At 39.7% G+C, this 23,660-nt stretch overlaps 1 protein-coding gene across 1 annotated transcript; it reads left to right on the top strand.

Moving 5' to 3' along the window:
• Positions 1 to 7,993: 7,993 nt before the first annotated feature.
• On the top strand, positions 7,994 to 22,812 carry SEC61A1 (SEC61 translocon subunit alpha 1). Its single transcript, XM_070738390.1, has 12 exons — positions 7,994 to 8,165; positions 10,629 to 10,696; positions 11,715 to 11,780; positions 11,874 to 11,952; positions 13,910 to 14,041; positions 14,639 to 14,748; positions 15,106 to 15,259; positions 16,584 to 16,744; positions 17,224 to 17,421; positions 17,858 to 18,049; positions 18,666 to 18,742; positions 20,332 to 22,812. Exons 1-12 carry the CDS (start codon positions 8,159 to 8,161, stop codon positions 20,516 to 20,518), a joined length of 1,431 nt encoding a protein of 476 aa, XP_070594491.1. The 5' UTR covers positions 7,994 to 8,158; the 3' UTR covers positions 20,519 to 22,812.
• Positions 22,813 to 23,660: the final 848 nt, after the last annotated feature.

Here is a 23,660-nt window from a genome sequence, read left to right on the forward strand (position 1 = left end):
ATACAAGTGGCAGATGCACTCACAAAACTATCCCCTCTCTGCCACAGCCGTTGGTCTACAGAGCTGAAACGTTTGGGGACCGCTGATCCGTATGACAGCTAAGAACTGACACGGACTTGATGCATATGATATTTATCCACTGTTGACCTCTCCCGATTCCTAAGAGGTCAGTAAGGGGCGTGCACAACTGCACCCGAGTGCCTTCCGTCCCCTGTCCTAATGTTTTTCTTTTTTACTAGTATCATGTATATGAATATTATTATATCTTCGTATGCCACCAATACGTACTTGACAAAACAAACAAATAAATAAAAATAAAGTGTTTCATCAGTGTACTTACAGTACAAAGTGAAATTAATTATATAGTTCCACATCTATAATTAAAGCTTCAGTACTGTATGCATCTTACCAGCAGAAGAACAAAAAGCTTTATGTTGTGAGCCATCCCGAGTCTTCGGAGAGGGGCGGCATGCAAATCTAATAAATTGAATTGAATTGAATTTATTAATGTCTTACATCCAATAGAATAATATAGATAGGACATATTGTAGGAAAAGTGATAAGTGCTCTTGAATGCTACTTCTTAAACAAGAGGTTTTCTCTGATAGCCAGTGTTAGGAGCTGTCCTGCAAGAATCATTGAGTTTGCACATTGCGCTGAGTGTAATTTGGCTGAGTGTAATGTGTGAACCAGCCTTTGTGATTTGTAAACTATGACTTACAACCTAACACAATGTGTGAACCCAGACATTGTAACTTACTTAACAACTTTTAGTTAAATAAATCACAACTTAGCATGATGTGTGAAAAAATCTGTGTCTCAAGTGGGCGTGAAAATACATAAGCTTCAATTTATTTTAAATAGACTGGCATGTTTTTGTTCAGTTAATCTGAATAATGCAGTTGCTTCATTTCCACCAGTTTTCCAATTATGACTCCTATCTGTAATTTTATTCATTATTAACTCCTACTCCCAATATCTTAATTACATTAGAGCTCACACACAGCCAGTGTTTTCCCCCATCTGTAACTCTTTTAATAGCTTACTTTGCATTCTTTTTGAATCTGACTTTCTAATCCAGAGTTACACAACTCTGATTCTTCTCTGTTTCTTTCTTATCATCATCACTGTCCTCTTGATGTCTTTTAGATAAAGTACAGCTCCAATATCTGGCCGTATTTAACTATGCCAGTTGGCATGGAGCTCTAGAGGAGTAATTGTTGGCTGGGGGTGGCTGGGGCAGTAACAAAGAAGGCACCACTATCTCTCTGTTCCAAACCTATGGAATCTGTTTTAATCTTAAATCTTTTGTAATTTTATTCTTTTAAAAAACACCGGGAACCATAAAACCCTTCTCCCCCTCCTTCCTCTGTATCTTCCCCCCTCTCTCCCCCTCTATGTCTCTCTCTCTATGCCTATCTCGCCCCTCTCTGTATCTCACTTCCCTGCCTATGCGTTCTGTCTCTCTTCCTCTCTCCTCTCTTCTCCCTCTCTCCTTCCCCGCTCTGTATCTTTCCCTCTCTATGTCTCTCTATCCCTCTCTCCCCCCTCTGTATCTCTCCCCTTCTCCCTCTATATGTCTGTGTCTCTCCCCCTTCTCTCCTCTCTCCCCACTCTCTGTATTTCTCTCTCCCCCTCTCCTTATCTTACCCCCTCTCTCCCCCTCTGTATCTATGTCTCTCTCCTCCTCTCCACTCTCTCCTCCCTCTATTGTATCTCTCTCCCACTCTCCCTCTCTGTATCTCTTTCCCTCTCTTCCCTTCTGTATCTCTGTGTCTTTCTCCTCCCCCTCTATCTATATATTTGCTGAATTTTTAAAATTAAGGGAGACTAGGACAGCGCTATTTCGGCCTTGTTCTGGCCTCATCAGCTAGCCATACCCTTACTGGGATTTCATCCTGGGGCTTCTGCCTTGTTTTTTCCAACATAAATTAGAATATATATACAGTGGTACTTCATCATACGAACTTAACTGGTTCCAGGAGGAGGTTCGTAAAGTGAAAAGTTCATAAGATGAAACAATGTTTCCCATAGGAATCAATGTAAAAGCAAATAATGTGTGCAAATCCTTTAGGAGAATCCCAAACTTTAGAAGGGAGGCGAACAGAGGGCAGGGAGGAGCAGCTAAAGGGGGCGGATGGAAGAAGCAAGGCTAGGCTAAAGGGTGAGTGGGAAGGAAGAAAGGCAACGGGGGCGCCCCTCCCTTTTCTTTTTTCAAAAGACACCGTTTCAGTGCCTTTGCAAGCATGCAAAATCTTTACTCCTCCAAGCTGCCCCTGCCTTTTCTTTCTTAAAAAGACACCGTTTCAGTGCCTTTGCAAGCGTGCAAAATCTTTACTCCTCCAAGCTGCCCCTGCCTTTTCTTTCTTAAAAAGACACCGTTTCAGTGCCTTTGCAAGCATGCAAAATCTTTACTCCTCCAAGCTGCCCCTCCCTTTTCTTTCTTAAAAAGACACCGTTTCAGTGCCTTTGCAAGCGTGCAAAATCTTTACTCCTCCAAGCTGCCCCTGCCTTTTCTTTCTTAAAAAGACACCGTTTCAGTGCCTTTGCAAGCATGCAAAATCTTTACTCCTCCAAGTTGCCCCTCCCTTTTCTTTCTTCAAAAAAGGGGGAAAAAAGAAACCCCTTCATCCCAGCAGCAGCTGCTTGGGTTCGTAAGGTGAAAATAGTTTGGAAGAAGAGGCAAAAAAATCTTAAACACCGGGTTCGTATCTTGAAAAGTTCGTTAGAAGAGGCGTTCGTAAGATGAGGTACCACTGTATATATATGTCTGTCATATATATATATAATATAATATATACATATAATATATATATATATGTCTGTCACATTTTTGCTGAATTTGAAAATATATATAATATATACAGTATACAAATACAAATACTCTCTGTATTTCTCACCTTCTCCCCACTTAGTATCCATCTCCCTCTCTCCATCTTTCTCCCCTTCTCTCCTCTTCCCCCCTCTATATCTCTTCCTTTTTATCTCTTTCTCTCCCCCTCTCCCTCTCTATCTCCCCCTCTGTATATGTGTGTGTGTCTCTCTCACCTTCTCCTATGTCCCCCTCTCTGTATCTCTGTCCCTCTCTCCCTATCTTCTCATTCCCCCTCTCGGTATCTCTCTTCTCCATATCCTTTCTCCCTCTCTTCCCCTCTCTTCCCCTCTCCCTCTTTCCCCCTCCCTCACCCCTCTGTGTATGTGTGTGTGTTGTATCTCTGTCTTTGCCTCTGTGTCTATTCTCACTCTCTCAGAAGGCGAGCAAGCTCTTCTTGGGGCTCTTCGCTACTCCTTTTCTTTCTTCTTGGCAACTTTTTGGAAATCTGGGCTGGCTGAGTAATGAGTGCAAGGGAGAAGGGAGGTGCGCATGAGCGTGGAGATCCTCATCAAGCAAGCAGCCCTCTGACCCAGATGCACTTTGGCTGTGCTTTGGCCAAGCCCCGTCTCTTGCTTGAAGAGGGTCTCCCCGCTCGTGCGTACCCTCCTGGCCCCGCCACAGCCGGCCAGAGGGTCATAAGAGAAGGAGGGGGAGAAGAAGGGAAACCTCTGCCACAGCTTGCGCTCATTCTTCAGCCAGCCCAGATTTTCAAAAAGTTGCCAAGACAAAAGAAGAGGAGTAGCGAAGAGCCCTTGGAAAGCGAAGGGCTTTCCAAGAGTGAGAAGAGACAGAAAGACAGACAGACAGACAACCATCAAGATTCCTCATCTCTCTCACTTTTGCCCAGAGACTGATCAAGAGACAGCTCCACAGGGAGGGAGGGAAATCCCTCCCTCCACTCCCCCCCCCAAGTTTTCACTTCCCATGCGATCTCTCAAGAGCATCAACTCCTTGTCTCAATGGTAACTTCCATCCTCATTCCTCGGAAACCTCACCTCTTAAAACCACACTATTCTGTTCAGGTCGTATCTGACTCGAAACAAAGTTTGAGACCCTGTAAATAATTTTCCCTGCATATCTGAAACTTGAAATTTCATGACTTTGCGTCTTTTGAGGGGTTCTTTCTATGAGTATTTTTTTTGGGGGGGGGGGTGCTTAGTTTTTGCTGGGCAAAAAAAGTCACACTTGTACTGTTCCTGGACTAAAAATGGTTTATTTTTACTACTTAAATTTGGTTTTTTTGAAAATGTTTTTCACTGGTATAATAATTTGAACATTTCTGAACCCAATGAAATGAAAAAATTAATGCTTATTTGTTTATTTTGCTCAGAAAAGCCCCTCCCCCCACCTGTGTGCAATTTCGTTCATTTTTATCTAGATTAGGCTGCCAGTTCCAACTTTTTTGAAAATTTTTTGCATTGGATTAATAGTTTGAACATTCCTGATCATTAAAAAAATAGAAAGCATGGCAATTCCACAAACAGAACAGCAGGAGCCGTGTCCAGAAAGCTGAAACAGCTGCAAGACCAATGTGCAAACAAGCACTCTCGGAAACAGACTTTTGGCAAAAGGTGGAAATTTAACAACCGGTTTGCCCAGAGTCAGGATGGCTTATCTCACATATGCAACAGAGCTGGAGGATGGTATAGGCCATACCTCCCATCATAATCAACCTGATCCTAGACGAACTGATTGTTAAATTATTTGAATCCCACCTCTGATCCAAGGGCCTAAATATTTATCATTTGATTGTGGGGAATGTAACAATGGACATAAGTGTAAGGACTGCTTGTAAGGTTTTTTTTAGTGCTAAATCAAAGGTTATAAGTCAAGGACTACTTGACACCTCTTTGCTATAACAGTTAAAATGCAAAAGAGAATTGCCCAGAGTTTTTCAAGCTTTTTTCTGCATTCTTGCAATTGTAATAATCTTAGGAAGAACAAGTGCTTTTATTTTCCACAAATAGAGAATCTATCCAATATCCCAGGGGTGTCAAACTCCCGTTGTTGCGATAGAATCACATGACATGTTGGGATTTCCCCCCCTTTACTAAACCGGGTGTGGGTGTGTAAGCGAACCAAATAGCATCTGAGAAATAAAACAATTCCATGCCTGTGCTTCTCGCAGAGTAGGATTTATTAATAGCCACATCTGGATTCGACTTGAATCATTCCAACTCTGAGTCCCTTAGATTACATCCGGGTCAAAACCCCATATCACATCCCCACACCCACAAGTGCAGTCATGAGGACCAATCCTATGCAGGATTTCTGATTCCTTCCTGTGTTCGTTATGGCATCTGCAGAAAGGAATGTGTGGTGGCATGTCTCTCTCTCTCTCTCTCACTCCCTCCCCCCCGTTTCCTCTATCATTATCAAACTGTGTCAGGCCAATCTTTGACTTCACATAATGACTTTGGGCCTGACACTATGGGCCTTGAATTTGACAGCCCTGCAATATCCTGTTCCAGTGGTGGTGAACCTATGGTGTGCGTGCCAGAGGTGTCACACAGAGCCCTCTCCATGGGCATGTGCGCCATCGCCACAGCTCAGCTCCACCATGTTTTTCCATGGCATTTCTCGCCATTGTATTCGGAGAGGGGCGGCATACAAATCTAATAAATTGAATTGAATTGTTTCCAGGGAAACAGAAGTTTCTGTTTCAGGTGAGGGAGGGGAGGGTGAGGCCAGTCAAGAATGGGATAGGAAGCCACAGCAGGGGGCACAAAGAGTTGCCTGTGTATCAGTTCCAACGTTGGCAAATTTGTCTGTTTGTTTATTTATTTATTGGATTTGTCTGCCGCCCCTCTCCGGAGACTCGGGGCGGCTATTTAAGACTTGTGGACTTCATCTCTCAGAATTTCCCAGCCAGGGTTGCGAATAAACTTTGCATAAATTAAGCCAAGGGTGTCAAACTCAAGGCCTGTTGGATGCTTAGCTCTGGCCCGCAGGACCAGCCTGGAAACAAAGGACCAGGTCACAGTGCCTCTGCCAGCAAAAATGGAGTTCCGTGTTCGCTGGCAGAGGGCTGCAGGAGAACAACACAGTTGAAAACGGAGCTCTCCCTGGTCTTGCCTTTCTCTGCTGGAGACTATCTATCTATCTATCTATCTATCTATCTATCTATCTATCTATCTATCTATCTATCTATCCATCCATCCATCCATCCATCCATCCATCCATCCATCCATCCATCCATCCATCCATCAGATTTGGATGCTGCCCTTCTCCGTAGAGGATCACCACAGCTGTCCCCCAACATGAATGATGTCACTCTGGCCATGCCCCCTAGCCACCACACCCCAGCTTAAACACAATCCTGATATGGAAATTGAGTTTGAACTGAGCCAAAATTTTCAAATCAGGATAACTAACTTCATCCATGCTAAGACATAGAAAGGCTAATCACACTTTAGTTCAATGAACTGTATTAGGAGTCTTCGGAGAGGGGCGGCATACAAATCTAATAAATTATTATTGTTGTTGTTGTTATTATTATTATTATTAACCAGCTTAATGTCATTTGCTTTGCGTTTATGTAACTAAAGCAGAGTTCATAAATTACAGGGTCCGTTCCAAAAGTAATGCAATTTTTTTAAAAGTAATTTATTGAACAGATTTGCACAAACACTGAAAATTCTTCAAAGTACTGTCCTTGGGCCTCTACACATTTTTTCCATTGACTCTGCCATGACCGGTACGTGCCCTGGAAGGCGTTTTCGGGGACCTCTCACAAGATCTTCAACACGGCTGATTGGATCTCTTCTATGGATGAAAAACGGGTTCCTTTCAGGGCTTAATCCGAGGTAACAAAAAGAAGTCTGCTGGGGCAACGTCAGGACTATAGGGGGGGTGGGGCAGCGTTGGCACCTGCTGTTTGGCCAGGAACTCGTGGACTCATAGCGCGTTGCGGCAAGGCACATTGTCGTGATGGAGTTGCCAGGTAGTGGAGATGTCTTTTCTCGTCCTGATGACCGTTTTTTGGAGTCTTTCCAGCACATCCACGTGTACTTGAGAAACAAACTCCTTATGGACCACTCCTTTACTGTTGAAAAAGACAATGAGCATTGTTTTCACTTTTGATTTGCTCATTATTTTGGGGCTTGGGGGACTTATCGGTGTGCCACTCAGAGCTTTGGCGTTTTGTTTCTGGGTCATATTCAAAAACCCAGGTTTCATCACCAGTAATGACATTGTCCAAATAATCAGATTCAATTTCTATACGCTGCAAAAGTTCACTTAAAATTTCCGGTCAGTTGGTGTTTTCGTGACACAGTCGGTGTGCAGAGGTTTACAATAACTGACATCCTGCCGCTTCCACAGCTTGGAGAGCACTGACACCAGTTTTGCGGCAAAGCTTAGCGTCCCCCACACCTACTTCAAGTGCTTTGGTCCCACTCCGACCAATAGCAGCGGCGCTGGAAATTCAATTGCATTACTTTTGGAACACACCCTGTATGGTGAGCAAACATGGCTTAGTGCAATGTATAAACTAAGTCACTACGTTTTTGCCTCTCTTATGCTGGCCCTTGGCATAAAGGTTTTATTTTTTTCAGTTTTCTCCTCAAAAAAATGTGCAGCATTGCCTGACAAAATTCTGCTGCAGGACTAGGAGGAAAGCTGGCTTTCCACCCACCAGCTCTTCCAAGAAAGTGCTGAATAATTCCAATAGAATAATTCCAATTCTTGCATATCTGATCGTCTACCTTACAATTTTCAATATTTTGAATTAGTTGTATAGCCTGTAAAAATATTTGCTTCTCTTTCTTTCTCTCTCCCTCATCTATCTATCTATCTATCTATCGCGCACACACACAATGCCGTCTCGTCTGTGAATAACACGTGACAAATCGTAGACCCAAACACTGGGGTAAAAAACTCAAACAAAACCCTTTTCAAGCCACGCTGGCGACCACGAAACCAACCACTTTTGCTTCTTCGCTCGCGGTAATATAAAGCGCGACCAAGCGAGAAAGTGGGATTCCCTCAATGGAAACTTGAGGCCGCCGTACCCGTTTTCTCAAGAGTATTTCCCCGTTTTCAAAGGACTTTGGGAATTGTAGTCCTAGAGAAAAATATACTGTATTCCGGCAGGTAGATTTTTTTTAAAGCCTTATTGCGCATGCGCGGACGTAAAAGGCCTTTGGTAGCGGTTACCAGTGCGTGGCAGGAACCGGAAAAAAGCCGGAGGGTGGGGCTTCCATCAACTGACGTGTCTTTCTGAGGGGAGAGTTGCTCGCTGCTGCTCGGCCCTTCCTTTTCAGCGTTGAGGGCGCCGCCGAGATGGGGAGTGAGTATCGCTGGACGGCGATGTAGGCGCCGGGCGAGAGGCAATTGCGGAGCGGAGTTTTAGCGGGCGAGGGAAAGAGGGAGGGAGCCGGCCGTTGGTCTCGAGGAGGAACGGAGAAGCTGCTGGGAGGAAGCGACTAGTTGTTATGGGGCGGGGAAGTTGAGGGTGAAAGACGCGAAATGGCGGCTTGGAGGAGGTTAACGGCTGCCCTTGCCGGAGATGCGGGAAGACGGTGGTCAGCGGGGGGCAGACAGGCTGTGGAGCTGCGGGATCTCCCCTCTGACTGGTGGTCACTATGTGCCCCGGCTTAGGCCGGGGTAGGCAAAGTTGGCTCTTCCATGATTTGTGGACTTCCATTCCCAGAATTCCTGAGCTAGCGTGATTGGCTCAGGAATTCTGGGAGTTGAAGTCCACAAATCATAGAAGAGCCAACTTCTTAGACTCGTTTGGGGGTAGTGGGATCGGGTGGGCTTTTTAGAGAGACTGCTGGTGTTGGGGGGGGGCATTTCTTGGGGATTGAAGGTCGACTGTTATCCCGAGACAGTAACTGATCAAAAACTAGTCCAGGTTACCTCTTTCAGGTCCATTCGCTAATAGGTGAAACTGTTTTGAGGCTCAGTTGGCCAAAAAATGGGAAGTAAGAAACAAAAACAAAGTTTGGACTAGGTTGGGATTTTTCAGTGGAACCTCTCTAGGTAAGATTGTTGGAGGTCAAATCTGAAGTGTTTTGAAGTTTTGTGGAAAACACAAAACACACTGCTTTGTCCAGGAATACTTTCACAACAAATAGAAATGGGGTTGACCTTTAAGGAAATGGAGGCTAAAACATATGAAGAACTCAGTTGCAGGAACTGGGTATGTCTAGTTTAAGGTTGGTAAATTGAGGACCCAGATTGTTGGGGGAAATATGCTTACCCTTTGTAAACAGCTTAGAGAGGGCTGTAATGCACTGTGAAGCAGTATATAAGTCTAAATGCTATTGCTATTTAATAAAAAGGACTAGGGGAGCATGATAGCAGTGTTCCAATATCTCAGGGGTTGCTACAAAGAAGAGGGAATCAAGCTATTTTCCAAAGCCCCTGAGGCAATGGGTGGAAACCTGAAGCACCTGAAGAAGCAATGGGTAGAAACTTATCAAGGAGAGAAGCAACTTAGAACTAAGGGGAAATTTCCTTACAGTTAGAACAATTGATCAGGCTTGCCTCTAGAAGTTGTGAATGCTCCAACGTTGGAAGTTTTTAAGAAGATGTTGGATAACCATTTATCTGAAATAATGTAGGGTCTCCCACCCAAGCAGGGGGTTGGTCTAGAAGATCTCCAAGGTCCCTTCCAATTCTGTTGTTATTATTACTCCTGTGGGAGTTGAAGTCCACAAGTCTTAAAGTTGCCATGTTCAAAGACCTAGAGAAAAGTATATTCTGGGAGCCTGGCTGTAGTTGCAAACTGAAGTGCAGCCGATTACAACTTTTTGCAAGTTAAAAGGCCAGTTATCCAAAGAAAATGATACAGTTATCATCATGGTTGACCATATACAACTGCTGTCAGTCTTGTTCTTGTTTCAGAAAACCTAAATCCCACCTGAAATGCGCTTCTTAAGTTCCCTCTGACAATGTTTTGAGATAAGCTAGAGTCCCTCCCTCCCTCATGGGTTGTATTTGAGCATTTGATGTGAATTGTTACAATCATCTTGGCTCATCCTTTTCATAATAGACATCCCAAGGTATTAGACCATAGCTAGCATGAAAGAGGTTGATTGGTCCTAAATATTATCTATGTTCTTTCTTACAATTTGTTAGGATTTTAATCTGTATTTGTTACTGATTTCTACACACACACACCGCCCTTTACTGGCTTCCTTTTAAGGTATTCAGAAATAGATCAAAAATAATCTTAATAATGTGCCTCATGTAGATTGATATTACCAGCAGTGCATTTGTAATGGTTTGCATGATAAGCACAAGGTGACCTGAAGGAGGTCCTGTAGTTTTAATATTTGTGGAACACTATGGCTAATGTTGAAATCAGCAGCAATCATCACAGTGCTCTTACAAATTGTTCTTGATGGGAAATTAACGAGAATGCAAGTTATGTATGCCATTGCTGTTACAGATTCCTTGTTTTGATTGTCTTTGACTTCAGAATACAGATTTAGTAGAGGTAGCTACTTAATTTGTATATGATGTGATGGATGATCTTCTATTTATTTTTCTTCAAACAGGACTAAGTATTATGTGTCTATCTGCCCAGATCATTTTCTATATTTGATTTTTTCAAGATCATAGAATCATAGGGTTGGAAGAGACATGGGAGGTTTTCTAGTTCAACCCCCAAAATATAAATAATTGCATAGATAACTGTATAGATTAGCAATTAGTAGATTTTGAACAAGCTAAGATTTTTCTTTTTGATGAATCTTTGTTAATTGATGAATGCTTGCTTAATTTCTCAAAATTTTCTTCACAGTTAAATTTCTTGAAGTAATCAAGCCCTTCTGCGTTATCTTGCCAGAAATTCAAAAACCAGAAAGGAAGGTAATGTATGCATTATAGAATTATAGTTTTGGCAGAATATTTATAAAAGATTAATAGGAAAAAACATATTTGTCCCTTTCCCTATTTTTTTCACCAAAAAATGTATTCCAAAGTTATTCAGTTGAACCTCTAGACCCTTTTAACATCTTTTTTTAAAGGAACACAATAGTAAGGTTTGAACAGAAAAGAATATCTGCTGGCAAATGATAGCAGTGCTATAACTAGAATATAGTATGTTTATTCTCTAGCTTGAATAAAATGATGCATCATTTGCTTAATGGCAAGAATGCAAGATACAATTTTCTCATTTCTACAGTCCAGGCTACCAGTCCAACTTCAGAATGTTGTTTTTAGAAAAGGAAGGGGAAACAAGCTGTTTGTTAAAAGGGTTCTTCTCCCCACCCCACTCCACCCCAATAAATGGGGTTAGTTGGTTTTCATTTTGCCATAATATCATGCCTAAAAGGCATCAGAGAGATGTTCTTTTAGTGGTTCTTGCCTAGTTATTATATGTGGAAAATGTGCTGACCATTACTTTGGATAATATTTGCTACCATGCCATAACACTTTACTTATAGATATTAGCATTACTATGCCTCTACTTATGATTTCTAATTGGGTGAATATAGGAATTTATGATACCAGTAATTTCTTTGGTGTCAACTAAAGGATAATTTTAACTGGAAAGCTTTGTTTTTACCAAAGTTCTGCTCATGTTATTGTGTGTGTGTGTTCTAGTAAAAGCATTATGGAAATGTTGGACATTTAACTATATTATTCCATTTCTGATTTCCAAATTACAATAACAGATATAATCCTACATAACAGCAATTGGAAGGGTCCCTTAGCCTTCTATTTGGCATTTTTGGAGAGTTGTCAGGAAAAAGAGGGAAAGAAGTATTGAGCTTCTTGAAAGACATGTATAGTATTAGCTGTATTTCTCATGGAAATGTTATGCTTAGTTCTAACCAAATGTTGGTAATGACAATTATTTTAACAATTTCATCTCTTATTGTAGATCCAGTTTAAAGAAAAGGTGCTATGGACTGCTATCACTCTCTTCATCTTTTTGGTCTGCTGCCAGGTATTTTCTGTTTATTCCTTGAATCCTTTCTTTAAAACCAAAGCGAGGGAGCCAAACCTATGATAATTTTGCTTATTTTTTAAAAAAATCCAGATTCCCCTTTTCGGTATTATGTCATCGGATTCAGCTGATCCCTTTTATTGGATAAGAGTAATTCTGGCTTCCAACCGAGGTACAGTATTGAAATTAACCTTAATAATTGATTTGGGGGTTTTTTTGTGCTAAATTTCATTTCTGTCTGTAATATAGCAAACTGGGCTTCTCCTTTAAGTGTTAAGCACTTTGCATTCCCACTGACCTCAATGATAATATGCCATCTAATCAGTGGTATTTAAATAGGCATTATTTTGGTTTGGATATTGTGATTGTAAAATGATTTTTTGTGGGATGGCCATAATGATGCTGTCATCACAAATACAGTGGTACCTCTACTTAAGAACATCTCTACTTAAGAACTTTTCTAGATAAGAACTAGGTGTTCAAGATTTTTTTGGCTCTTCTTAAGAACCGTTTTCTACTTAAGAACCTGAGCCCGGAAAAATTTCCCAGGAAATTTGAGAGCGGCACGAAGGCCTGGCCAGTTTCCTGCCATTCCCCCTTTAATCCCTGCCAAAGGAGCCTTTCGGTGGTGCTTAAGGAGGCTTTGGCAGTCCAGAGCGAACAAAGCATTTTCCTTTCTCTGGGCGCTTGGAGAGGAAATAAACCTCTGCCAGCGCCCAGAGAAAAGAAACGCTCCCTTCGCTTTGGGCAGCAACTGTCCTCCTCCTCCTCCTCCCACCCAAATTCCGAGCTTTTATTTCTTTCCTAATGGGTTTGCACACATTTGCTTTTACATTGATTCCTATGGAAAAAATTGATTCAGCTTACAAACGTTTCTATTCAAGAACCTTGTCGCGGAACGAATTAAGTTCTTAATTAGAGGTACCACTATATAGAAGATAGAGGTGTATTTTGGGTGATTTTAAAGCAGTTCACATATATTTAATTAATTTTACCATTGGGACTGAGGCTGAGATTGACTTAAGTATAAAAAGGATTGGGGATTTCCATTACTTTGTGTCAACTCAGTGTTATAGGAGAGTTAGATGTGTATAATAGTTAAAGCGCCAGGATAGAAACCATGATGCTGTGAATTCTAAATTGTTAGAGACACACAGTGGGGTATCGAAAATGGAGCTCCACCTCAGAGCGCTCAATTGGTACTGAAAGATGTTGAAAGAAAATGCAGGGCATCCTGCATAAGCCACGGCCACAATGTAATAAAATTTTTGGTAGCCCTTCACTGAGCAAGCTGTGTATATTGGGCCAGTCACTCTTGCCCATTATTGAAGTCGTGTATGTACATGCACACGCACACAGAGCGCTGTATATTAGTAGTTAAGTGGACTGCCTGGAATGGAAATGAATCAGAAGTTACTAGTGTCTTAGCAGAGCTAAAAGAGGCCATATTCTCTCTCCCCACCCCCACCCTTGCCCTTGATGAACTGCTGAAAGCCAGCACATTTTAGTTCCCATAATCTGGTAAATCACTCTTCTCTGCAGTTTGAAACATGCATTGTTTCAATAATACGAGTTCGTATATTTTAATTCTGTTCTTCAGGTCATTTAAACAAATTTCTTTTTGCATTGTATATATCATCTCAAATATTTTATTTATTCTTTAAATTTGTGCTCCTACTTTTTGTTATTAGTTGGCAATGCAAATTTCTACACAGGGACAAAGATAAAAAGCATAATTCAAATTTCTAAAGTTCAGAATTCTTTTGATTATTCTTATAAATTTTGATTTGTAGATATGTGCACAATCTTTACAGCCAGCATTGTTTGTATGTTTAAAAAGCTCTGTCAAATTATTATGCTTCAATAGGTTGGAAAATGCTGTTTCTAAAAGATGAGGCTTGTTCATTCTTCTAAATGAACTGTAGTTTCAGCTTGTCTTGCTAAAGCAGGTTCTCCTAATTTGATAATATAACAAAATGATCATTTATTTTTTTTTGCAAAATGGCAAAGAATGAAGTTCCATTTTATTTATACCTTTATCTTTCTGTCTTCAGATGGATATCTGTGTAGGGCTGAGCAGGGAGGAATTGGTAGATCCTGTCTTTCATTCTATTTTTGATTTCCAACAGGCACACTGATGGAACTAGGCATTTCTCCCATTGTTACATCTGGTCTCATCATGCAGTTACTGGCTGGTGCCAAAATAATTGAAGTTGGGGATACGCCAAAAGACAGAGCTCTCTTCAATGGGGCACAGAAATGTAAGGAACAGGAAATTTTAAATAATTTTTATTCTAGTTCAGAGGTATCAAACTCGTGGTCCAGAGGCATCACACGCAGGCCATGCCCACCACAGCTCTGCAAAAGAGAAAAACATTGTGAAACATCACATGATGCAGAGGTGGATTTGGACTGGTTTGCCTGAACCGGTAGCGACCTGCTGGTGACATCATGGAACTGATTCAGAGGGTGCCAAGGAAGGGGCGCTGCCATATTTTTTTTTTAAATGAATTTTTTTGGGTGAAGTTTTTTTAATTTAATTTTTTTCTTCTAAGCATGTGCAGAGTCTGAGTTTCCAGCACTGTGCATGCTTTTTTGGCTTTAAAAACCCCACATATCTTTCGGCACTGCTCATGCGTGCGCCCACAAGATGCACCAACGCAGCGCAGGAGGAAGCCAATTGGCAGCGATGTAAGTTAGAACCCATTCCTAATGTGACGGCAACATGACGCAACGAGTTTGATCCTCGTGTTCTAGTTCATGCAGATTATAGACAATAGAAAATATAAATTGACCTCTCAGGAAATTTGGAATGTTCAATTACATTCACTTTTTCTGTCCTGTAATTCTTTTTCCAGTGTTTGGCATGATTATTACTATTGGACAATCTATTGTTTATGTAATGACTGGGATGTATGGAGACCCATCAGAGATGGGAGCAGGCATCTGTCTCCTTATCACCATTCAGGTAACTTTTAAATTATTAAAACTCTTTCGGATGTAGACCAAGAATCTGTAGATATTTAAAATGTAAAAGATTGAAATTGGGCCCTTTTGCAAACTTGTTTAACCCATCCCTTTCTCTGCAAGAATGTTAAATGCTTTTGACAATCATCTGGAAGCTTCCTTCTTAGGTAGGAAATTTACTATGGAAGGTTCTTATTTCTGGGTGTATTAATAGTAGACAAAAGGGCTGCCCTCCTTAATAAGTGATCTCCACAGACAAGTATTTATAGAAATTGCTATGCCTATTTAACTGTTTCTGTATTGTTTTTAATTAGTAAATTTTTAATTGAATTGATATATTATACATTTCTCCTTATAGCTTTTTGTTGCTGGTTTGATAGTTCTTCTGTTGGATGAACTTCTGCAAAAAGGCTATGGTCTTGGCTCTGGCATTTCTCTCTTCATTGCTACCAATATCTGTGAGACAATTGTATGGAAGGCATTCAGCCCAACTACAGTGAACACTGGCCGAGGTAATCATTCTCTAAAGAGACTCATATCAATCTCTTAGAAGGAAACAAGAAAAATCTAAGTTCTACCTATTTGTCCAATATCTAGTGGCACAGTATGTTGAGAATCATCTGAAAAAGAAAAAAATACAAGTTAGTAAGGATAAGGAGCAATGTACTACTTTTTCTCGAGTTTTTATGTGTTATGCTATCTTTAAGGAAACATGGTTGCCTGGAACCCTCAATACCTCTGAAAATGTGTAAATTTCACTTTTTTGGCAATCCATGCAAGAATTGGCTGGCTTGTATCTTTCAGTATCAGCAATACTAATAGTTATAGAAACCCCAGGGCATTTTAAGTGAGTGTATGGAAAACCAAGCAGCAAAGCATTTTTTTTCCTGCAGTTTAAATCCAATAGCTACTTCTGTGAAGGTCCTGAACACTTCATCTTATAATTTGCACTGTTGATGTTTAAAGGTGCTTATGGAAAGATAAAAAACAATATACCCCAGCAACAGGAAATACATTATAATGCGAACTGGGTGTTATATTTATATTTGCATTTAAGGAAATTCCATTCTGTTGAGCAGACATAGCGTAGTGCTAATAATGTTGACTCCTTATTGACTACTTTATATATTACACTTCAGCATGAGTGGTTTTTTCAAAGATATTGGAAAATTATCTTTAAGCTGTAGTTTAAGCTGTAGTTAAGATGTCAGTTTTTTAAAAAATTGTAATTTATTGAAAAGGTAATTGTGACCTAATTCACATAGAATCCTCAAACCATGCAAACCACAGTGGTTAGTTTCATATATGGCAGTAAACCAAAATATGCACAGTATATTATTGCGTACTGTTTTAACTTTAAAACAACCAGGTTGATTTTTCAGAAAATTGTTAGTATGCAGCAAACCTATTTTGTGTGGTTCAGAAATGCTGGAAAACATTCCCTTCAATCAAAGAATGTATCTCTAAATATGTTTATAGTTCTTTTTCAGTCCTTCACAGAGGGACAGTTTATTTCTGTACGATTAAAATTAGCTGACAATGAATGTTTGTTTTATCAGTTTTAGCTAATTTCTTACTAACTATTATAAATTAAATTTAATAAATGGTAGTTGCTTCTAGCTTTACAGTGTGATTTACATTAATGCTAGTAGTCATATGACTAAGAAGAAGGAAGTATTGGGGTTTTATCTCATTTTTAGGGAATGAATCAATAATTTTAGGAGTAATTGGAGTATACGGGATATTCTAAACTGCCAGCTTTCAAAAGTAAGGACTGTAAAGCATCAACAGCTTTTCATATATTAATTAATAATTTCTTCACCGATTCATTAAAAGGCATGGAGTTTGAAGGTGCCATCATTGCCCTGTTCCATCTGCTGGCTACTCGCACAGACAAAGTTCGAGCTCTCAGGGAAGCCTTCTATCGGCAGAATCTCCCCAACCTTATGAACTTGATTTCCACCATATTTGTCTTTGCTGTTGTCATTTATTTCCAGGTATGTAGAAATATAGAGTGACGATTTAAAGTTTAACATATTTTCATATTCTATTCAGGCTTGGGAACATGTTTGTTTATTAAGGCCATATAATTTCTGATGAAATGCTTATTAATACATCACCAAAATATGAAGTTTGAATATTTCCACAAGGTTTATTGGAGAAATGTAAGATGTACTGTAGATTAAAAGTGATATTGTGTTAATGTGAGTTATCCTTTTATCTTGGGATAAAGCTAATTGAAACGCTAGATATTTCCTGTCAGCGGGATCATAATCAACCAAGTTGCTGGTCCCATTGGTGGTCGCAAAAGAAGGATTAGCCATATAAGCTAATAAAGAGAAAACTATAACATTTTGTTGTTTCGGATTTATTTTTAAAAATAACCTTGATTTGAGTGACCCCTGGGGCAAGTACTTCTGTGAATTATATTTTCTTTGTGGTTACATTTTAATTTCTTTCCCTTTGTGATCCACAGGGATTTAGAGTGGACCTCCCTATAAAATCTGCTCGCTACCGTGGCCAATATAATACCTATCCAATCAAGTTATTCTATACCTCCAATATTCCCATTATTCTTCAGTCTGCATTGGTTTCCAACTTGTATGTAATTTCTCAGATGCTCTCTGCTCGTTTTAGTGGCAACATATTGGTTAGCCTTCTGGGTACTTGGTCTGTAAGTACTTTGTAAGTTCTTTTCCGTAACTCTACTTAAAAATTGTTCTATGAAAGGCTCCCCAGAGAAGACAGATTTAGTGTACTATACTTTTAAAAACTTGATAAATTGTTTCGTCCTTTCTTCCAAGTAGAAACATACAGAATTGCATTGTGTCTGATTTTTATTTACTATTTGTCTTAAAAGTGAGATGGCCTTTCATATTGAGCCTTACTTAGTTTTTTGTCTTATTACCAGTTCCTTTGTATTATATTAGCTTTAGTAGATTTTATTATATTATACTAACAATGCATGCAGGCATCTATGTAATGCAACAAAAGACTCGTGTCTATTATATATAAATATTGCTAACTTGTCTAAATTGCAATTGTGTAATACTTATTCATTCAAGAAAGTTTAATCCAATTTTGCTAAAAGCAATCTGTTTGCACTGTAGGATACATCAACTGGAGGTCCCGCCCGTTCATATCCTGTTGGTGGTCTTTGTTACTACCTGTCGCCTCCTGAATCTTTTACATCCGTTTTAGACGATCCTGTTCATGCAGTTGTTTATATTGTCTTTATGTTGGGTTCCTGTGCTTTCTTTTCCAAAACCTGGATTGAAGTCTCTGGCTCATCTGCAAAAGATGTAAGTAAATAGCATAAAATCTTACATCTTTAGATACATCAAAATGTTGCCATAAGCACTTGAAGAAAAAATTCATGGAAAGGTAAATTCAATCAGAACTGTAAGATATGCCTCTTAGCATGTCACATTACCACTCTAGTAAATTTGGCATTGTTTAGTTACTGACCGTGGCACTCCAAGCACTTCCCCTGTGCATCTGGAGATGCTATGGATTTAATCTGAGTCACTTGCTGAATATATGCTAGAAAATAGGCTTACCCTTGGTGTTACTTAACATCCATATCTAACCTCCACCAACCCACCCCCATCCTGCCAAATCTGGGTTAAATAAATCCCTGGCTATGTTCATTCTATAGCCATTCAATCTTTTCAGGTCACCAAAATCTCTCGTATCAATTTATAAATGTTTATAACTCCTTTCTAGAAATTATTTCCTGGAGTTACTTGAGAAGGTGGCAATATATCTTAATAAGTTAAATCATTTTTTCTGTTTAGTTGCCATATCCTTGTTACTATTTCTGATTTTAAGAACAATTGAGGTTCTTACATTTTTTAGCAACCAAATATAGTGATTCTCTTCACAAAATGCTAAAATTTTACTTATTTTGGTGTACAGGTTGCTAAACAACTGAAAGAGCAACAGATGGTTATGAGAGGTCACAGAGAAACCTCCATGGTTCATGAACTCAACAGGTGAGTTATAAATCTCTAGCGTTATTGTAATCTCTGTTGCTATTTGAGCTTTCATTTGTTTCGGAGAAGCAGAATTGGAAATAAGCTATCTTGCAGATTTAATGGACTGGCTGTGTTCTATCCTTGTTACTGAAATTCTAGCCTTAGAAAACATTATGTCCTGCATAATATTCCTGAGAATGCCTGGTTTATATTTGGTAATAAACCTCATAGTTTACTTATTTTAAAAAGGCAACTTTTTTCATTGTGATGCTGGTATTAAAAGAAGTACCATATTTTTAAGAGCATAAGACGCTCTGGAGTATAAGACACACCTTAGTTTTTGGGGAAGAAAATCCTGCCTCTGCCTGCCAGCATCCATAGGTATTCATCTAGCTAGCATCCTGTCAGTGTGTGAGAGAGTCGAGGACTCTTTGGAAACTGAAACAGTACAGTATTTGCTGTGTGAGCAAGAAGGAGATATCAAAGAGCCTGGGCATGGCTTAGCTCTGAGTCTGTGCTGAGTACTGAAACTTGTGTGCTGTGAAACTGAAAATCCCCTGCTTTGTTTTGTTTGTATTTACTACCACATTGGAAAACTTGCTTTTAGTATTGTATTTTTACTTCATGTGTTATATATAAATTGAAGTTATTGAATCCTGCTGAATCAGTTACTTGTGTGTGCTTTCTGGATGTGATTACTCCTGCAAACTGACACATCCTTGCAGCAAATAGTGAACAGCCAGGTCAGCTTCAGCTCATTATTGCAGCCTAATTTAGCACAAGCAGCTGATTGGTGGGGGGATCAGCCTCCCAGAATTCCCCCAATAATCTGTTCCAGGCTGCAGGGATTCCACAGACCATTGCCTCTTCCATGTCTTGCGGTTTTGGTTCAGAGACATGAACCTTCTGGGTGCCCTGATCTTGCGGGACATCAGGCACCAATTTTCTGCAAAAGCAGATGGGTGCTTGAAGTTGTGCAAGACCATGGCTCCAGAAGTTTCCAGTCTTCAGGCTGGAAAGTGTTTGAGTGACTCTGGGACAGTTGGGAACAGAACAATTTGCTCCATTTCCAAACACCACCATCACCCAGGTTTGCTCAAATACTTCATTGAAAGCTTAGTCTGCATGCAAATAGGGCTCTTCGATCTTCAGGATCTGAACTTCCCTTCCCCAGCCCAGCACATGGGTTCTCTCTCACATACAGGGGAGGGGGAGGTCTGCATGGGATTTCCCTTCTGCACATGGATGAGAGTTTCTGCTCTTTTGGCAAGCAGCTCTTTCACCTTTTTCATTTAACAGCCTACACCAGGGGTCCCCAACCCACAGGCCGCACAAACTGCAAAGCATGAAATTAGGTGCATGCCACCGCTCCAAGGAGCCAAAAAGGTTTCGGGACCACTAACCTACACAGTCTCTTAGCAGTTGTTGAGCAAGGCAATCATGGGCACCTTGCTTAATGACAGCAATGATGCAAGACTGTAAAGGGCAGGCTCAGTTACTGTCCTAAGTTGAGGACTGTCTGTAATTTTCTGCAGTAGCTATGCCAGTAGACAATTTCCCTTAAATCTTTTGGCCTAACTTGTATTTTGTTGTTCCTCCTTTTTTAGATACATTCCAACAGCCGCCGCCTTTGGTGGCCTCTGCATTGGTGCCCTCTCTGTGCTGGCAGATTTCCTTGGGGCAATAGGATCAGGCACGGGAATCTTGTTGGCTGTCACCATCATTTACCAATACTTTGAAATCTTTGTAAAAGAGCAGAGTGAAGTTGGCAGCATGGGAGCGCTTCTCTTCTAAATGCAATATTGTCTCATGGACCAAGGGACTGGCGAAGAGTGTTTTTAAGTTTTTAAAAAATCAGGTGAAAGTGATTAACAGTTACACAAAAACACATGGGCATACCACATTAATTGAAACACTTCTTTTAAATGTGTGAATTTTTTTTCTGAAGCACATTCCTTCGGTTCAGACTTTATTGGTATTTAGTTGCTGTTTTATAAATAGCTGGAAAACGTGTAAAAAAACATTTTTAGAAAAAAAAGGTCTTTTGTTCTTTGTTATTGTTTAAAACAATTCTCTAAATTGGTTTTATCTGAGAGCCTTTTCTCCCTACTTCAAACTGCACAACTAAGTTGCTTGACGGTTTTCTGGGTTCATTATTTAAATGAAGAGTGGATGGTTATTTGTTGCAGTGTGATATTTGTCTCTTTCCCTGGAGTGGGATGGGGAAATTGAGGCTCTTCTCCTCCCTTCTCAAAATCGCCACCGAAATTATCCATTATTTGGTGAGGGGGATTCTTTTGATAAGCACATACATTATTTCTCCTTTTAGGATACCACACTTAGATCATCCAAATGTCTAGTCAAGTAGAGTCTGTGTTTTCAGTGCTGACTACTGCCTTTTGACTGTTTCTTTACTTCTGCCTGGGATGATAATAGGCCCCATCTGTTGGTAGAAATCTCTGGTCACGTCACTCTACAGCAGGGCTGTCAAAACTCCCGGCTCACAGGTCAGATGCATCATATACTGCCTATGCCCACACCCAGTTTAGCTAAGGGTGGGAAAGTCCTGATGGGTCAAGTGATGGGGTGAGTTTGACATCCCCGCTCCATAAGAAGTATTGAGATCCTGTCACTGAACAGAGGCAGCAAACTGCCATAGAGGAAGCTTGTAGTTTGTCTTGTATTTATTATTTTGTATCTCTTGACAAGTGGTGAATGCAGTATTTCTCTTGGAAGTTACTGTACTCCTAACAAGTATTATTTGCCATGAGATCAAAATAAATCCTAAGCTAGGAGGTATGATGTTTAACTATGAATCTGCTGCTTGATAATTATATGGAAGCCAGTTACAGTAGAACCTGCATATTAATTCAAATTCTAATTGTCTCACCATCAATTGCTATGTAATAGTAATTACAAGCCATGCAAATTCTTGCCCACCTAAAGGGGGGGGGACCCCTTTATCTCCAGGTAGCTTTATGTTTTTCTAAGCTGAGGTGATGGTGCTTCTTTAGAGACCAAGCAGCCATTGCTTGCTTTCAGGGTAATACCTACCAAATAGGACAAGTAGCCATAACATTTTTAAGGGTTATCCATTTCTTATAAAATTCCTTGAAGGCTTGACATCTGTTGAGATATATCATTGGTTGTAAGGTATTTTGTGTATTGTACAGACCAAATTAAAACATGGTATAATGAGAAGCATGCAGATAGAACTACTAGTCATGTTGGCTCTTGAAAAGAGAGCAATGAAGTCTTGGGTCCACATCACTGGCCAGTTGTCTTTGTCAATTTCAGAATGTAGAAATAAATATAAATACATTTATATAAATATAAATAAGCCTTGACAAAAACACCACCGTATTGAAATCAGGTCAAAAACTAGTACTGAGATGAAAGTGCCAAACCTCTGGCAGTTCTGGCATTTTACCCAGCAATTTGTGCAACAAAATCCCAGTGGCAAGAAAATGTAAATACTAACGGCTGAGTGTAATGCAGTAAAACTGGTGGTGGGGGGTAGAGGGAGTGCGGGGAGGAGGATAGGATCTCCTCAAGAGCAGATACAGATGGAAGAATTGGTAGATACTGAAGAAAACTGACTGATAAGGCCTCCAAAGTCAGCTTTGCTGGAATGAGTTCTTCAGTTAACAGGTTTCTGTGACATGAATATATTTTGGGCTATTTTTAATTCCAAAACAAGCACATACCTTAATGTGCTGTAGTGCGATTCATTTGTACGGTCTTCTAGCAGGCAAACATCAAAGAAAAAAATGTATTCTGGATCAGTTGCAAATATGAGTTTACAAGGCATTCTTTGTTAGTACTCCTTTTCAAAATACTTGTAAATTGATTCTTAATTTCATGAAATATAAATTTTTTAAAATGTAATTCATAGGTAAATATTAAACATTGCATTTTTACCCAACCCTCCCTATACATTTTATCCCATGTACTAAAGGGATCAAATAAGGTTCCATTCAATTGCAGAACTGGGGCATCAAATTATCAAATTGAAATGATTTGAAAGGTCAGATCAGAACTGTTGGATAGATTATGTACATTACTGAAATAAACAATTCTCCCCCTCCCCCCAGCCTCATTTGAAATTTACAAATTGTGGACCACTCAATCTGATCTTCACAGCCATATTGCAGAGTTTGAACTGAATTTTTTGAAAATTACCTTGTTTGTGTATAAATTATTATTCAGGGATTGCATCAAATATTGTAGTTTTTGCCTCACTTTTAAAAGACGATCACTTCCAAACCAATATTTTAATTGATGGTATTAACATACCATTACCTTTATACACTACAGACAAGTCCAGATATTTTTATTTGCACAGGCAATAAAAATTTGAGATCTCCACCACTATCCCTCTTCTATTTCAGTTGAATAACATTTTAACTTCAGAATAAAATTGTTTCCCGTTGCTACTTCTCGGTTCAGTTGTTCTTAATAGAGATAAACTAAGGTGATCTAAGATTAATCCTTCTGTAATTTAAACTGGCCTTTTTTTGAAAGGCCAGTTTAATTGAATGTTTCATTGATTAATCAAACATATATGGCTGCCCATCTCACAAAAAGTGACACTGGGTGGCTTATAACATAAAAAACTGCATATTTTAAAATGAAAATCTAAAATCCGTATTTAGACATATTGAAATAACAGCAGTTAATTGGGAGTGTTGTTTGTTTAACAACTGCTGCAAAATACGCTAAAAATTTGTTCCAGTCACATGATACCTTGATTTAATAATGACAACAACGTAAGATCCATTTCCAGGCACATTTGTGGTTATAACTTGAGGATTACCTGCATACCAAATAGCATACATTTGACTTTCCTCTAAGCTGTTGATTGCCTACTTAATGAAAAATTGATAGTGTTTTTTTTTAAAAACCTACATGTTTCTTGGATGGAAGATACTCTAAA

This window comes from Erythrolamprus reginae, chromosome 2 (genome assembly GCF_031021105.1).
Source record: "Erythrolamprus reginae isolate rEryReg1 chromosome 2, rEryReg1.hap1, whole genome shotgun sequence".
Taxonomy (NCBI): Eukaryota; Metazoa; Chordata; class Lepidosauria; order Squamata; family Dipsadidae; genus Erythrolamprus; species Erythrolamprus reginae.

Coding starts and splice junctions, on each gene's coding strand:
- SEC61A1 (XM_070738390.1), top strand. Junction 10,697..11,714: donor TTCAAAAACCAGAAAGGAAG/GTAATGTATGCA, acceptor CTCTTATTGTAG/ATCCAGTTTAAAGAAAAGGT. Junction 18,050..18,665: donor CTGGCTCATCTGCAAAAGAT/GTAAGTAAATAG, acceptor TTTGGTGTACAG/GTTGCTAAACAACTGAAAGA.